This window comes from Silurus aristotelis (assembly GCF_946808225.1).
Source record: "Silurus aristotelis genome assembly, chromosome: 14".
NCBI classification, from domain to species: domain Eukaryota; kingdom Metazoa; phylum Chordata; class Actinopteri; order Siluriformes; family Siluridae; genus Silurus; species Silurus aristotelis.
The window spans coordinates 11,194,677-11,212,363 of NC_139587.1; the positions used below are offsets into that span (position 1 = coordinate 11,194,677).

General features: G+C 38.0%; 1 protein-coding gene across 1 annotated transcript; it reads left to right on the forward strand.

Annotated features, from left to right (window-relative positions):
* Positions 1-1,824: 1,824 nt before the first annotated feature.
* Positions 1,825-17,096, forward strand: LOC310736651 (uncharacterized protein). Its single transcript, XM_083560373.1, has 7 exons — positions 1,825-1,920; positions 8,900-9,929; positions 10,013-10,143; positions 10,217-10,365; positions 10,476-10,630; positions 16,330-16,412; positions 16,521-17,096. Exons 2-7 carry the CDS (start codon positions 8,917-8,919, stop codon positions 16,607-16,609), a joined length of 1,620 nt encoding a protein of 539 aa, XP_083416499.1. The 5' UTR covers positions 1,825-1,920; positions 8,900-8,916; the 3' UTR covers positions 16,610-17,096.
* Positions 17,097-17,687: the final 591 nt, after the last annotated feature.

Here is a 17,687-nt window from a genome sequence, read left to right on the forward strand (position 1 = left end):
TCCTGTGTACAGCCATGTTCTACAGTTTTTTGATAGGATTTAAATCTGAAATCGGACCAGGCCATTGTAAAATATTGATCTTATTATGCAGCCATTACTTTATTTGCTTAAAATTGTTATTTGAAACATTATCATGGCAGAAGGTGACATTTTTCAGCCTTTAAGATTTTTATTGTTTTAACTTGACAAGATTTCCAGTGTCAGTTAAAGAGAAGCAGCTCCAGTGCATGATAGTGCCACCACATGCTTCCCTGTTCTATATGCAGATGCTATTAATTATAAAATGTGTCTTTCTAAATACATTACCACTGAACCGATACATGTTCCACACTACATTCAGCTGGCTAAATAGCATCTCCAGAAGAAGTCGCCATGGATTATTTATTCATACACACATTTATGGCTCGCTTGCTGTTAGTACCATCTGACCTTTCTCTACTCTCTACACTTGGGTGCTGGCTTTACTTTTATGGCCAATAATTGTTTTGTCTTTGGATAGATTACCAGGATATGAACTGCTTAACCATTAAAATCAATACACTTGCATCTCTGTAATTTGGCTTTTAAGCCTCTGCCTATGACCAATATCTTTACTAAACTGTATTTTTACACACCCATTGGGCGACTTTGAACATTTGATCATGCGTTTAGGCCTCACTAATGCTCCAACAGTGTTCCATGCCATGATCAACTACAGTATCCAGGGTTTTCTAAAAAAATTATTTTTGTATTTGGATTTCATCTTGACCTTCTCTCACGCACCTGCTAAGCATGCTCTTCATGTCTATCAACGCTTTCAGAGTTCTAGGTTTTTGTTGCAGCAAATGCAGTGTTTTTATGGCACACTAAACCAAACAAAGACAGCTTTCGGTCATATGTCCCAATATTTTGGATCACTTGGAATGCGAAATGGTTCGGTTAAACAAACAATGTAATGTTGCATGTTGTTTAGGAAATGAAATATGAAAATAATAATTTTACATTCATTTCAAGGTATAACAAAAACCAAAAGACTTGTCCTTGGTGAGGACATTTAGTAATTTACTCATTCCTATTTTGCAAGTAAATGTGATTTTGTGATACAAAAAAAAGAGATATATTTTTAATTATTATTATTAAAATATACTGTATTCTCAATATTTCTGCTCCTCAGCTTCTTTATGCATTCTGTAAATATACTGTGCACAGCATTCACAGATTGTATAAGGACGCTGCGAAGCAGATCTAGGAGAGCCAGAGGAAGCTTGACTGGCTGAAATTACTCCAGAGGTCCGGCAGCCTAAGGAAAAGTTTGGGAAAGTGGCTTCATGAAGGGTTCCTCATGAACGAATGGCATCGAACAAGTCTCCCAACCCTGCTCTCAGTTCCTGAGACAGACAAATTAATCAATTATTTAAAAACGTGTTTCATCTTATGCGTATTAAAACCAGGATATGCACATTTATTTTTTTATTTATTAATTTACATGTATCTATATATTAATTCACAGTGTGAAGTGTGTGACTTTGTAATCTATAAAATAAATTCCAGTTTATTGCATAATTTAATGAAGCACTAAAAGTGTTCATGAGAACAATGAGAACAGTGAAATTAAAAATATTTACTTTGCATTTCATTGATTCGAAAAAAACACTGGGTTTTTATTGTCTTGTATCTTGACACCGTATGTATAATAAAACAATTTACTTTTTTTTTTCATTATTGCAAAATTTGTATTACAATTTAATGCCAAATTAAAACGATTCACAATAAAAATGCGATTTTTTAAAAAAACATTTATTTGAGTTAAAAAGTAGTTTTCACAGATTTGATGAAACGCAGCACAACATCTTGATGGGCTCTACAGGGCCTCTGTTCACGTGTGTCTGCGCGAGAAATTGGGCAGGTGCGCCGGGAGAGTTCAGATTAAACCTGGATTTGGTTAAAAAAAAAAAAAAAAATGATGTCTGCCGGCTGATACGGCCCTAAAGACATGACAACTACGCTTATTTAAAAATGGCTCCTAATTAAACCGAGCAGAAACAGGCTAAACGAAGCACTGAACCATTTTACGGAAACGGTAGGGTAAACGACTTTGTTTTTTAAACAACTAAACTTGTTCGCGGTAGATTTTGCTAGTTAGCATACCTCTTTCTTTTTGCTAACAGTAGTTTGTTGCCTAGTTGCAAACTTTAGCACAGCTATTTAGCTAAACTAGCCATAAATAACCTTATTATAATAAACGCAATGATCTTTAAAGTTAACGTAATGTTGCATAAACGAGTTTTGCAATTACGCTCATTTGACGGTGGGTGAAATCTGCCTACCAAACGAAATAAATGTTGTTTTGGATAATTAGATTTTCAATAGCAAGTGTCCAAGAATGTGGGAAAATCCCGTGTTATCAGGATTTTGGCTCCTGCAATAAAGTAAGTTTTATAGTCAGGATTTTGGAAGGACCTGCATTAGCAAGAATGCATGATTTGAATTTGTCATTTAAATGTAATATAATTAGACATACTATAAAATCCGATAGAGTATGTAGCTCTGAATCCCAGAAAAAAAAGGCAAATGTGATGAGTGACATAACCGCCTGAATGTAACAAGTTAATACGAGCTACGAAATGCAACTCACTTCAACCATCTACTAAATTCTTATAGTGAAATCTGGAATTAAAAATTATTGCTTATCAAAAATACATGCGGTTATTCTATTTAACTTTGTAATAAAAATGTGACTGATTAAAATATAACACTAAATGAAGATGTCATCAGCTTAAATAGATATCTTTCTTTTGTTAGTGGTTTTATGAAATGCTGTACAATTCTATAGAATTTAATACACTTTTTTTAAACTGTTGCATAATTTGTATAAATTTATATTTGGTTTAAAAATAGCTGACTTGCAATCAACAACTGACTGCACACCAGCATGCACAAAATTTAGCAATATTATGCATGTTCTGTAGTTTGCAAGTTTTCACTCTTACAGATTATTTTTAATTTAGACAAAAAAGTCTTCTTCATCTTCTTTCACTTTCGGCTCCTCCAATTAGTGATCGCCACAGCGGATCATCCGTCTCCATACCTCCCTGTCCTCTACATCTGCCTCTTTCAAACCAACTACCTGCATGTCTTCCCTCACCACATCCATAAACCTCCTCCTTAGCCTTCCTCTTTTTCTCCTACCTGGTGCCTCTCACTTAGTCTCCAAAACGTCCTACATGTGCTGTCCCTCTAATGAACTAATTTCTAATCCTGTTCGTCGTCATTCCCAACGAAAACCTCAACATCTTCAGCTCTGCTACCTCCAGCTCCACCTCCTGTCTTTTAGTCAATGCCACTGTCTCTAAACCATACAACATCGCAGCTCTCACCACAGTCCTATAAAATTTTTCTTTCACCTTCTATCACAAATCACTCCTACCATTCTTCTCCACCCACTCCACCCTGCCTGCACTCGTTTCTTCACTTCTCTAACACATTCTCCATTACTTTGCACTGTTCAAGCCCGGATAAATGGGGAGGGTTGCGTTAGGAAGGGCATCCAGCGTAAAAACTTGCCAAATCGAACATGCGGATCATGAATACGGATGATCCGCTGTGGCGACCCCTAATGGGAGAAGCCGAAAGAAAGTTATATACAGTGGTGTGAAAGTGTTTGGCCCTTCCTAATTTCTTATGTTTTGCATGTTTGTCACACTTTAATGTTTCAGATCATCAAACTAATTTAAATATTAGTAAAAGATAACACAATTGAACACAACATGCAGTTTTTAAATGAAGGTTTTTATTATTGAGGGAAAACAAAATCCCAAACTTACATGGCCCTGTGTGAAAAAGTGTTTGTCCCCTAAACCTAATAACTGGTTGGGACACCCTTAGCAGCAACAACCACAATCAAGCATTTGCGATACCTTGCAATGAGACTGTTACAGCGCTGTGAAGGAATTTTGGTCCACTCGTCTATGCACAATTGTTGTAATTCAGCCACATTGGAGGGTTTTCGAGCATGAACCGCCTTTTTAAAGTCATGCCATAGCATCTCAATAGGATTCAGGTCAGTACTTTGACTAGGCCACTCCAAAGGCCACATTTTGGTTTTCTATAGTCATTCAGATGTGGACTTGCTGGTGTGTTTTGGATCATTGTCCTGCTGCAGAACCCAAGTTTGCTTCAGCTTGAGGTTTCAAACAGATGGCTGGACATTCTCCTTCAGGATTTTTTGGGAAACAGTAGAATTCATGGTTCTATTTATCACAGCAAGTCTTTCAGGTCCTCAAGCAGCAAAACAACCCCAGAGCATCACACTACCAGCACCATATTTTACTGTTGGTATGATGATCTTTTTCTGAAATGCGGTGTTACTTTTATGCCAGACGTAATGGGACACGCACACCTTCCAAAAATGTAAACTTTTCTCTTGTCAGTCCACAGAGTATTTTCCCAAAAGTCTTGGGGATCATCAAGATGTTTTCTGGCAAAACTGACACGAGCCTTTATGTTCTTTTTGCTCAGCAGCGGTTTTCGTTTTGGAACTCTGGGCAAAAATGGTCTGCATGGCAGTCTCTTTCTTCTGGTGGAGTCATGAACACTGAACTTAACTGAGGCAAGTGAGGCCTGCAGTTCTTAGGATGTTGTTGTGGGGTCTTTTGTGACCTCTTGGATGAGTCGTCGCTGTGCTCTTGGGGTAATTTTGGTTGGTCGGCCACTCCTGGGAAGGTTCTTCACTGTTCAATGTTTGTGCCATTTGTGAATAATGGCTCTCACTGTGGTTTGCTGGAGTCCCAAAGCTTTAAAAATGGCTTTATAACCTTTTCCAGACTGATATATTTCAAATACTTTCTTTCTTATTTGTTTCTGAATTTCTTTGGATCTCAGCATGATGTCTAGCTTTTGAGGATCTTTTGGTCTACTTCACTTTGTCAGGCAGGTCCTATTTAAGAGAGTTGGTACTTTAAATGTTGGTACTATGACTAGTAAAGGGAGAGAGGTAGCTGATATGATGGAGAGGAGAATAGAGGTATATAACGTATGTTGTGTGTTCAGGAGACCAGGCGGAAAGGGAGTAAGGCCAGGAACATTGGAGGTGGGTTTAAACTGTTCTATCATGGTGTGGATGGAAAGAGAAATGGTGTAGGAGTGATTTTGAAGGAAGAGTACAGTAAGAGTGTAGTGGAGGTGAAGAGTGTTTCTGATAGGGTGATGATCGTGAAGCTGGAAGTTGAAGGGGTGATAATAAATGTAATCAGTGCTTATTCTCCACAAGTGGGTTGTGAGATGGAGGAGAAGGAAAAATTCTGGATTGAGTTAGATGAAGTGGTAGATGGACCAAATGAACGATTGGTGATTGGGGCAGACTTTAATGGGCATGTAGGTGAAGGAACCGGAGGTTTTGAGGAGGTGATGGGTGGGTATGGCCTTAAGGAGAGGAATGTGGAAGGGCAGAGAGAGAGAAAAGTTTGGATGGTGTGGAAATGGTGAAGCAGGAAGTGGATAGGATTAGTAAGAAGGAAGTGAGAGCAGCGATTAGGATGAAGAGGATGGAGGAAAATAAAGAGTGTAGGATGAAGAGTGGAAAGTCGGTTGGACCAGATGACATACCAGTAGAAGCATGGCGATGTTTAGGAGAGATGGCAGTGGAGTTTTTAACCAGATTGTTCAACAAGATTTTGGAAGGTGAGAGGATGCCTGAGGAATGGAGAAGGAGTGTGCTGGTACCGATCTTTAAGAATAAGGGAGATGCTGTCCTGCAGTAACTACAGGGAAATAAAGTTGATCAGTCACACCATTAAGTTATAGGAAAGAGTAGTGGAAGCCAGGTGACCATATGCGAGCAACAGTATGGTTTCATGCCGAGGAAGAGCACCACAGATGCAATATTTGCTTTGAGAATGTTGATTGAGAAGTACAGAGACGGTCAGAAGGAGTTGCATTGTGGGTTTTTGGATTTATAGAAAGCGTACGACAGGGTGCGGAGAGAGGAATTGCGGTACTGTATGAGAAAGTCAGAGAAGTATGTGAGGGTGGTGCAGGACGTGTATGCGGACAGCAGTGAAGTGTGCAGTAGAAACGACAGACTGGTTCAGGGATTGGCTCTGAGCCCTTACCTGTTTGCAGTGGTGATGGACAGGTTGACGGACGAGGTCAGACAGGAGTCACCCTGGACTATGATGTTTGTGGATGATATTGTGATTTGTGGTGAGAGTAGGGAGCAGGTTGAGAAGAGCCTGCAGAGCTAAAGGTACGTGCTGGAGAGAAGAGGAATGAAAGTCAGTAGGAGTAAGACGGAGTACATGTGTGTGAATTAGAGGGAGGACAGTGGAGTGGTGCAGTTGCAGGGAGAAGAAGTGGGGAAGGTGGAGGAGTTCAGGTACTTGGGGTCAACAGTGCAAAGTAAAGGGGAATGTGTTAGAAAAGTGAAGAAAAGAGTGCAGGCAGGGTGGAGTGGGTGGAGAAGAGTGGCAGGAGTGATTTGTGATAGAAGGGTATCTGCAAGAGTGAAAAGGAAAGTTTATAGGACTGTGGTGAGAGCTGCAATGTTGTATGGTTTAGAGACAGTGGCATTGACAGTGCTAGTTTTGTAAGCAGTTCAGTGGCCTCTTTATTTTGTTTTGCGCAAAATCAAATAATCTGCCCTTAGATATGCCTTTAGGGATTTAAGGATGACATGCCTGGAGTTTGGTTGACGTTTAAAAAAAAAACTCTGTTCTCATAAAACTCATCAAACTTTCATCTGAAAGAAGTGAGGAGTTAAATCTCCACAGACAATAGTTAGATCCAGCCTCGGTAATATGGTTTGACAAAGTCAGTGGAGAGTGGTCTGAATCTGATATCAGAGCAAGAAGTCTTTTATCTAAAAGAAAATAATCTGTGTGAAACAGTATTATGTACTGAAGAATAAAATTAGTATTTTCTTGTAGTAGGATTTAGAATAAGTGGGAGCCTGTATACTTTTTCGACTACAATTATATGATGGCCTGCAGTGTCTGAGTCTACAGTTGTTGCTATAAACAGTAGGTTTTTATTCATCAAAATAGCAGCCCCCCTCGCCTTTAAGCGGAAATTGACTGACTTGAGCCCTACTCCTATCACACATTATAACCAGGTAATTAACCCAACCCTCACGAACCAAATATCTATTTAACCAAAGATCAGGCTTTCACTGGCTTTCATATAAACTTAAAGTATGTAAATTACATAAACTGATCTAAACATTAACTACTGTATTTTTCGGACTATAAGCCGCTACTTTTTTCCACGCTTTGAACCCCGCAGCTTAAACAACGAAGCGGTTAATATATGGATTTTTCCTGGGTTTCACAAACTTCAAGCCAAAAAACTGAGCAACATAACATTTAGACCAATGAAATTTCCGAGTACCTTGATCTACGAGTTTAATTCGTTCCGTGGACGAGCTCGTATCTCAATTTGCTCGCACATCAAATCAGTTTTCCATATTGAAAATACTTAAAATGGCATTAATCCGTTTCAACCCTTAAAATGACAACCTGTTTTTATGTTTCATGTTATTAAATTGGAAAATACATTTCTAAATAACAAATCTTGTATAAAAACATAATAGAAAGAGTATGTAAAGATATAATAAGGTTTTATTCAGTGTATTTTCCTTGGAGATGAGACGACTTGAGCTAACGAAAATCCCAGGGCATACACCATCCCTGGTTCCTATGAGTTTTCTGACCTCTGTAAATGCCGCCCGAGCCTTGGCCATGCAGGGAATATAGTCGGTAAATAAAGATATTTGCTCCCCTTGAAGCAAAGTGGAGCTCGAGACCAGGCATGGCACAGTACTTCGACAGTCCTGATGGTAGTGTAACTTAGCAACAATTGCAATCCCCGTTGCTTCTTAGGAGCGGGACTTCTATACAAGTGGTTGATAAGGAGGTACTTATCCATCTGCAGGATTTCGGTCAGTAATTTAGATACGGACATGGTGGAGCTTGACAAAATTCGAATGTTACCTCTCTGCTTTTTCCCTTTCATATCATTAACTTTGCTCTCAGATCGGTCAGTTCTGTCTTTGATATGCAGTAAGCTGTGTTTGCACAGAGACCGAACTAGCAGCTTTTAAAATATCCAAATCAAGCCTGCACAAGCATTTAGAGTTTATATAATATCTGTACTGCTGCATTGGTAGTTAAAAAAATGTTTTAATAGTTTAGTAAGAGCCTTTGCTTAAATTAACCAAAAATCAAATGTTTGTAACATTGTTTGTGGGGTCCAGCGCTAGTAACCTGTTGTTATCTAGTTATTATTTATGCAAGCTAGTTATTAATTATACTATGTACCTGTTTAAATGTAGATTGGTATATAACTTAGGATTTTAGGATATAACTACAGTCACTTCAAAATAAACAGATGTGTGAATGTTCAAGTGATATTTAAAAAATTTTAAAGTGGGGATGTAAAAAAATAGCAGGAACGCAAGTAAATGTAATTTGTTACTTTCCACCTCTGAATAATTGCAATGTTAATTCTTCGACAATATAGGCTTAATGATGTTTAATGGTTTTCAGTAGGCTTAAAGCAATTCCAAAAGCAGCTTTGGAAAATGGTGATTCTGTCTATTTTCACATTTAATGATAAAAGACTGTATCCGATTTGTTGTTTTTTTTGTTTTTGTTTTGTTTTTGTTTTTTTTTAATCAAGAGATGTATATCAACATAGCACTGTTTCTAGTCCTATTATTTAACATGCAATCTTCAGGAAATGTTTGTTTTATATTTAATGTGGGAAACATGAAATAAAAAAATCTAAAATATTATCTAAAATCTTATCTAAAATTTTAGCTTGACAAAAAAACTTGTCGAGTAGAAAGTTGATGTAGAAAGTGCATTATAAGGATTTTACCTGTTGTAATAGTGATGTTGGCAAAACTAATCAATATTCTCTTTAGCTATAGGTTCCCAGTGTATGAACATGAATCTTGCACAAATATCCAGCCTGTCACCACAACACTTGTTCCAGTTCAGTAACTTAAGACGTCAGACTGGAGAATGTGTTCCACATGTGTTAAAGTTTGGGTCCTTGCTTCAAAATGCTGTCTTGGCAAACTCAAAAACAAAAGCAGTACTGCCCCTCCAGCAACTAGCTTTGTTTAATGGTGCTGAAAAAAAGTCACCTGACAGTATTCCACCAGAACATTCTACAAAGATGTTCTTGAAGCAGGAATCAAAAGTGTGTAAGGTGGAAAATGGCAAGTATTTAATTCCTCAGGACATAATTCCAACAGAAACTGAAAAGAAAGAAGCGGAATTCCTGAGTATGACCAACAGCATAACTGAGCAGCAGTTTGAAAATAACTTTAGAATTCAACACCAGAAACAAACTTCTTCTCAGCTCATACATTTTCTAAGAACAAACAGAAATATGAAATGTTTCAGTTTTGCAGGCTCTGAGAAGGGGGCTTTTGAGTTAAAGCAACAATTAAAAGGCAAAACTGAAACAAATATGGATCAGGAGGTCATACAATGCCAGAAAACACACAAGAAGCCGAGGAATAATTCTGCATGCATTTTCAATGTGAAAAACACCTGTGCAGGGTCTGTCACCTACAGATGTGTGATTGCTACAAACTCTGAATTGTGGGATATTGGGGATATTTCCACAGAAGTGAAAAACTCACTTGCTTCCATAATTGAAAGTTTGACTTTTGCTGACTGCAATGACTCATGTATCATAGATCCATTTACACAGAGCTTCTGTATTTCAAGCAATGAATCGATGGCACACCAATGTGGCATTGAAGGAGTGAGCAGTAAATCAGTGGATCGCAGCAGTAAAATAGAGGCAACAGGAAAAATACCTGAATTTCAGATTAAGAAATTTGAAGAGATTCCTGTTGTTGTCACTCATGTGGTCAGCCCAAACAACTTCTACATACAGCTTAAGGATAACAGCCTACAGGAACTGTCTGAAATTATTGTGTAAGTAGTAGTGTGGGTTTTTTCCTTGTTTTCCACATGCTTGCTAATATTTCCTAATGCTTTATTTGTTTTATTTAAAACAGAAAGAAAAACAGTAAGTCCTATGGTGAATTAAACTGCATCCCAGATATAGGTGCTTATGTAATGGGCTGGTACGCAGAGCAAGAGTTGTGGTGTCGTGCCCAGGTGACAAAGATATGTGGAATGAACCATGGTGAGACAAGAAAACAAATAAAAATGGCTAAGAATTAATGGACCATTATATTATTATTATTTTTTTTTATTAGGAAGTGGTCACTTGTGCATCAACATTGAAGTGGAGATCAGAAGAATTGATTATGGAGATTTAACTTGCCTTTCACTTTGGAAAATTAAGCAACTTTGTGGTGAAGTTGCTAAAATACCAGCTCAAGCTTTACAAGTCTCTCTGGCAGATGTAGGTATTATCATCTTATATCTTATTTCATCTGGTGACATTCCTTACAAAACAATTTATATTATATTTTTTTTTATTTACTTTTTTTTTTTTTTTTTTTTTTTTTTTAGGTAAAACCAGTGAATGGAAAGAGCTGGTCCACTGAAGCTGTCAGTTGGTTTAAAGACAAAGTAAACAAGAGGACACTGTATGCTAGGCTCTATCCAGCGGAAAGCAGAGTTATTGTGGAACTCTTTCTGGAGAAAGGGAAAATTGGGGCTATGAGGTAGGTTTGATATAAATTCGATATAATATATGTAAAGCAGTAGTAACTAATATTACAAGTTTATTTATATAGCTTTTATTGCTATATAAGAAGCCTCTGACAACAGTGCTGTTTTTTTTTTTTTTTTTTTTTTTTTTTTTTCATAAATATGATACATTTTAATTCTTTAACGGCATTTGTGCCACGTTAAAAAAAAATTAGATTACAAGAATAAAGTCGTGGCACTATGCGAATTAACTCGGAATTATGAGAATAAAGTTGTAGCAATACAAGAATAAAGTCGAAATTATGAGAATAAAGTTGTAGCACTTACAGAATGAAGTCATAGTAGCACCGTAGTAGCACATATTAAATATGTAAATTAGTATTTTCTGTACAGTTCAATTTGCGCATTTGCTTCTCTGCTGCATGACTACAAACTGTTCCTCAAACGAATTTAAAGTAAATTGCACTGCGCCAGGTGCATGTTGCAAAAACATTTACATGAGCAGTGGCCGTTGATGTTTGAAGTTACCGTAATTTCCGGACTATTAAGCGCACCAAAATATAAGCCGCACAAACTGAATTTTACAAAGATTTTTATTTTGAACATAAATAAGCTGCACCTGTCTATAAGCCTAAACTGTCTACACTGAAACTAATGAACTTTACACAGGCTTTAACGAAAGACAGTGGCTGTTACACGGCTTGTATCTAAACAGTAGCCTACCAAGAAAGTCATTGTTCACTGTCTTCCACAACAATTTCTCTGGAGAGTTTATCTTTTGGCATCGTCGTGCGTTTAAAAATCACCATCGGTGAAGCTTTTCTCCAGATGCCGTGCAGCTCAGAACACAGGTAAAGTGCGAATGATTCGCATTTCCTGTAGACAGTCCGAGTGAGCGGCAGGTCAAACGTCAGAGGAACCTCATCCATATTTATGATGTGGTGCGGGCCGATTCAGTGGGAGCGCATCTGATTTAATATAAGGATTTTTATTGGTTCACCTGATCCCGTTCAGCGATTTCATTGGTCTAATGTTATGGGGGGTCAGTTTTTTGGCATGAAAATCAATTAATTAGCCGCTTCGTTGTTTAAGCCGCGGGGTTCAAAGCATGGGAAAAAGTAGCGGCTTATAGTCCGGAAAATACGGTACACTTTTTGTGTAGCAAACCTTTTTCTGTGTCATCAAATATTTAAGCTCTATTTGAGCAACATAGATCACATACTGTTTGGTCATTCTAATTGAATTTTATACCAGTCAGATTTGTATTAATTTTTGTATGCTTCGTATTCTGCATTAACCCTTTACTGGAGCTAGTGGGGCAAAAAAAATGGGAAAGGGTAAGGGTTGAGCGAGGGTCAAATTGTGATTGCTAGACGACTGGGTCAGAGCTTCTCCAAAACTGCAGCTCTCGTGGGGTGTTCCTGGTCAGCAATGGTCAGTATCTATCAAAAGTTGTTTAAGGATGAACAGTGGTAAACCAGCAACAGGGTCATGGCCAAGGCTCTAATGCATGTCATACATTACCACAACTCCTCTCTCGGCACCCTGCCGTACGCTTCTGTGGTGCTCTTCCTTGGCATAAATCCATACTGTCGCTCACAGATGGTCACTGCTTCTCTCAGCCTGGCTTCCACTACTCTTTCCTATAACTTCATGGTGTGACTGATCAACTTAATTCCCTGTAGTTACTGCAGGTTTGCACATCTCTCTTAATCTTAAAGATCGGTACCAGCACACTCCTTCTCCATTCCTCAGGCATCCTCTCACCTTCCAAACTCCACTGCAATCTCTCCTAAACATCTCCATGCTTCTACCAGTATGTCATCTGGTCCAACCGACTTTCCACTCTTCATTCTCTTAATCGCTGCTCTCACTTCCTCCTTACTAATCCTATCCACTTCCTGCTTCACCAACTCCACATCATACAACCTTCTCTCTCTCTCTCGCTCTCTCTCTCTTATGTTCCTTGTTCATTAGCTGCTCAAAATATTCCCTCCATCTTCTCAACACACTCTCCTCACTAGTCAACACATTTCCATCTCCATCCTTTATTACTCTAACTTGCAGCACATCCTTCCCAGCTCGGTCCCTCTGCCTGGCCAATCAGTATAAATCCTTTTCTCCTTCCTTAGTGTCCAACTTCTCATACAGCTCCTCATATGCCTTTTCCTTGGCTTTTGCCACATCCCTCTTTGCCTGCTGCCGCATCTCCTTGTACTCCTGCCTACTTTTCTCATCTCTCTGTCGATCCCAATTCTGTTTTGCCAACCTCTTTCTCCTTATGCTCTCCTGCACTTCCTCATTCCACCACCACGTCTCTTTGTCTTCCTTTCTATTTCCAGATGTCACACCAAGTACCTTTCTAGCTGTCTCCATTATCACTTCTGCAGTAGTTTCCCAATCATCCAGCACCTCTTCACCACCACCGAACCCCTGTCTGACCTCTTCCCTGAATTTCGCACTTCAGTCTTCCTCCTTCAGTTTCCACCATCTCATTATTTCAGTTCTCACTCTCCTCCTCTTCTTTACCTCCAAAACCATACTACAGACCACCATCCGATGCTTTCTAGCTACACTGTCCACTGCCAACACCTTACAGTCTCCAATCTTCTTCAGGTTGTATCTCCTACATAGAACATAGTCCACCTGTGTGCCTCTTCCTCCACTCTTATACCTCACCCAATGCTCCTCCTTCTTTTTAAAATACGTATTCACCACTGCCATTTCCATCCTTTTAGCAAAATCTACCACCATTTGCCCTTCTACATTCCTCTCCTTAAAACCATACCTACCCATCACCTCTGTTCTCTTTATCTACATGCCCATTTAAGTCTTAAATCTTTCATTCCTAGGTACCCCCATCTACCACTTTATCTAACCCACTCCAGAATCTTCCTTTTCCTCCATCTCACAACCCACTTGTGGAGAATAAGCACTGATGACATTTATTATCACCCCTTCAACTTCCAGCTTCACGTTCATCACCCTATCAGAAACTCTCTTTACCCCCACTACACCCTTTCTGTATTCTTCCTTCAGAATTATTCAGAATTCAGAATTTCCTACACCATTTCTCTTTCCAGCCACACCATGATAGAACAGTTTAAACCCACCTCTAATGTTCCTGGCCTTACTCCCTTTCCACTTGGTCTCCTGAACACACAACATATCTACCTCTTTTCTCCTCTCAGTCATATCAGCTACCTCTCTCCCTTTACTAGTCATATTACCAACATTTAAAGTACCAACCCGAACCTCCACTCTCCAACGCTTCTCCTTTCAACGCCATCTCTGTAGACATCTTCTTACTCTTCTTCTATTCCACAGTCCTATAAACTTTCTCTTTCACTCTTTGGCTAACAGTAGCCTAATTTCCACCAATACCCTGTTGGCTAACGATACCTGTGGCGGTTGTTGGTAACCCGGACCTCGACCGATCCGGTATGAAATTCTGATATTTGATTTGGTACCTTTTACGCTGGATGCCCTTCCTAACGCAGCCCTCCCCATTTATCCGGGCTTGGGACCGGCACTAAGAGTGCACTGGCTAGGTTAATTGTGATATGGCTATCTTAACAAAATATCCTCTTCTACACAAATACATCATCATGGATTTTTGATTTTATGTATCAATCAGTTCATAAAAAAGCAGAATCTTGCTTGCTCTTTGAAAAACTCGTACCGAACATTTTAGTACAGGGCTTTCGGTTGCAAGCCTTTTTACTCCTCCTGCTAAATTGCGAAGGGATTTTTGATATCTCGAACGGTGCTGCCATGGCGAGGCGACTAATTTATGGCGCATTCTGAGAACAGGAAGCGTCTAATATCTAAAGCAAAAAATTTCTTATTGGGATGACACGCAGTGTGTATGTTCAGCCAAAGATTCCGATCGCATCGATGTGCCTATTGTGAATCTCGGACATAGCGCCACCAACAGGCGCCAGGAAGTGTGTCAGTCACAAAAGGTGGATTTTTTGACAGTTGCATGTGGTGAACTTTTAAATACTCCACCTAAGATATTCATGCGATTGACACCAAACGTGGTCATCATGATGCTGAGACATTGTAGATGATAAATTGTGAAGGGATTTTTGATATCTCGAACGCTGTTCCCATGGCAACGCGTCAAACTTTACTTTTATTTTTAGGCGTATTTAAGCTCTTGGCATGCACGTTGGGTGCCTTAAAATGCTCGAAAACACCGGACATTTTAACCAAAATGTGTTACTGTTAGCTGTGATGTTTTGACCTTGCCTCAGAAGTAGGGTTGAAAAATTCTGGGAAATTGCAAGACTGGATACTTTCCATGGAATTTATCAGAAAAATATGACTATTAACAGGAATATATGGGAATTAACCTAGAATTAATGGCAATAAACTGGAAATTTACATAATTGAGGTTAGCCTATAACAGTGAAAAAAAATCATACTAATCAAAAAATTAAAAACGACCAATCCTCACAAACAATCCCCCTTAGTCAACTGGTTCCCACCGTCTTCGGACTCTGACTACCACAGGAATATTAAAGAAACAGTTCTGCATTTGCATTTGAAGATTACATCTATTCAAGTAAGTTTTGAAAGTTTTGATATTAAAGTTTAACTAACAAATCCCAAAATGTATTTATACAGTAGCTAGCCAGCCAGTAAATCAGATATGCTAAATGTAAGCTATTACTATTTTATTGACAATTTATGACGCTAGCTAGTTCTTTATGATGTTCTTTCTATTACCTTCTGCTAGCCAGTTTTATGTTATCATACAGAATTACAGCACTGTTATTGGAAGAAGTATCTTATGCCCATCTTTCAAGCCTGTGATGCATTTATTTGCATCATAGGCATCACATAAATACAGAAGAAAACTAGCATAATGGTTGATGAGAATTCAGCTTTGCATCACAGAAATAAAATATATTTAAAAGTATAACAGAAAACAATTGTAAAAATATTGCACAATATAATCTGTTCTGTATTTCTGATCAAATATGATCAAGTTGATCAAATGCAAGCTTGATGAGCAAAATACTGTTTTTTTTTTTAAACAAAAACAAAAAAACTTTAAATTATTAATGTGTCCAAACTTTTACCCGGTACTGTATATACTAGGTTTTAGTTTGTTTTAGCAAGCATGCTAATTTAGGAGTATTTATTCAAGTTCTACCTACAATTACAATGTTTTTTTATTATCTGTATGTTTGCATGCATGTCAGCTTATAACCAAACAAAATGTTGATATTTATGTTTGTATATGATGCAGTTAATATACGTTTCCCTGATTTTCTAATTAATTTCCATATATTCCTAGTAAGATTCCAACTTGGAATTCTTCCATAATTTCTCCAAATACGTTCCCAGAAAGTTTTCCACTCCTTTGCAACCCTAATCACGTATCAAGTATCAAGCAATCCTGGCTAGTAGGCTTACAAGACGTAATCACTTTTACATCAAAGGATAACATGGCAGTTTAACATTGTATAGTGATGTTAATGACCGTTGTATCAACAAAGTCAAAAAGTACATATTTGGTGTGTACTAATTACATAATGTGGAATGATGTATTAATTACTTAACATGGAAATACTGTGTCTGTGTTGGGGCAAATGGAAACTGTTTAGTGAAAAATGACCCCACAAAAGAAATGTACTCATAATATTGGCTACTTTTAATCTGGATTTTGTATAATGGTTCTCTGTTTGTTTAATTTTAACAGAAGAAGTTCTTGCTTGTCTTTGAGACTGACTCAAAATGGTCATGCTAGGCATGATCGAATGAACAGCATGCATCTGAAAAAAAGTAAGTAGACTATAGTATTTAACACTAAACATTAGTTAATAATGGATGCATTTGATTCATTTGATAATAGGGGTTTATGCTAAAACTGGGTGTATAATTATCTTTTAGGTTATGCCCACAAGCAATCAAGAAAACACTCTGCAGATTGGGAGAAGTATATGAGATCCTGTATCAGAATGGACATTCACACATCTTAGCAATATAAGAATGACAGTGATTCCTGCTTTATGTCACTGATTAGCTTGATCTTTTTGACAGGTTGACATTTTTGTTCCTTGTCTTTTATTTAAAAATTATTATATATTGCATTTTTGTCAATGACTTAATCAGTCAAGATTGTTAAACTATAATACTTTTGTGTTGGGCCATTGGTAATGCCAGGGTTAGATGACTTCCTGAAGTTGGACACTGCAAACTTACAAATTAATAATTAAGCAAAATGGTTGTTTGAGGCAAATTTGCTGTATTGCTGTGTATTTGTGTTGTAGTGATTTGCAATATTCATATTTGTGTTCATAATTTTCTGCAAATTGAAAAAAAAATGCCCTTATATACATATAAAAATGACTTTTTTCCCCATGCAGAAGAGATTGGTTAAAAACAATTGTTGTCAGTTTTAAAAGAACCTGTAAATGGGCAACCTAGGCATTGTGCTGGTGTTAGAATAACCTTAAAACGAAGATCAACCCAAAGTTATCCTACTTGCATATGAATCTTTACACATGTACTCTATGGAACTCAAATACTTTCCAATGTGGTATATTTGAATTATTTCAAATAATTTTATAGTTAGGGGAAATTGTAATTGTAAGCATACAGGACTTCTCCATCTTTGGAAAGCTTGGGGAAAGCCCACATATGGGTCTGATGTATAGGTATCCACATATGTGTTTGGCTGTGGAATTGCTTGAACACTTGTAAGAGGCAAGCCTTTAAGACTGGTCAGAGTGCCTGTGCTTACCCCTGTCCTCTGCTAAATAAGCATATATTGTGCATGTGAACATCATTGCTTGGACTGGTATGATGAATCAACTTTTCTTTTACATCACATGGATGAAAGCTGGCATCAAGATTCAGAGTAATTATCTGGGCATTCTCCTGGGATTCTGTGATTCATGCGGGTATTACTTTGACACATACAGTATTACCATACTTTTACATGTATTATGTAAACATTGTTGCAGACCAAATATACAGTGTTAGTGTTTTCTGTCATCAAGTCAAAGATCTCATCTGACAGACTCATGGGCTTATGGGATTGGCTTATCTGTTTAA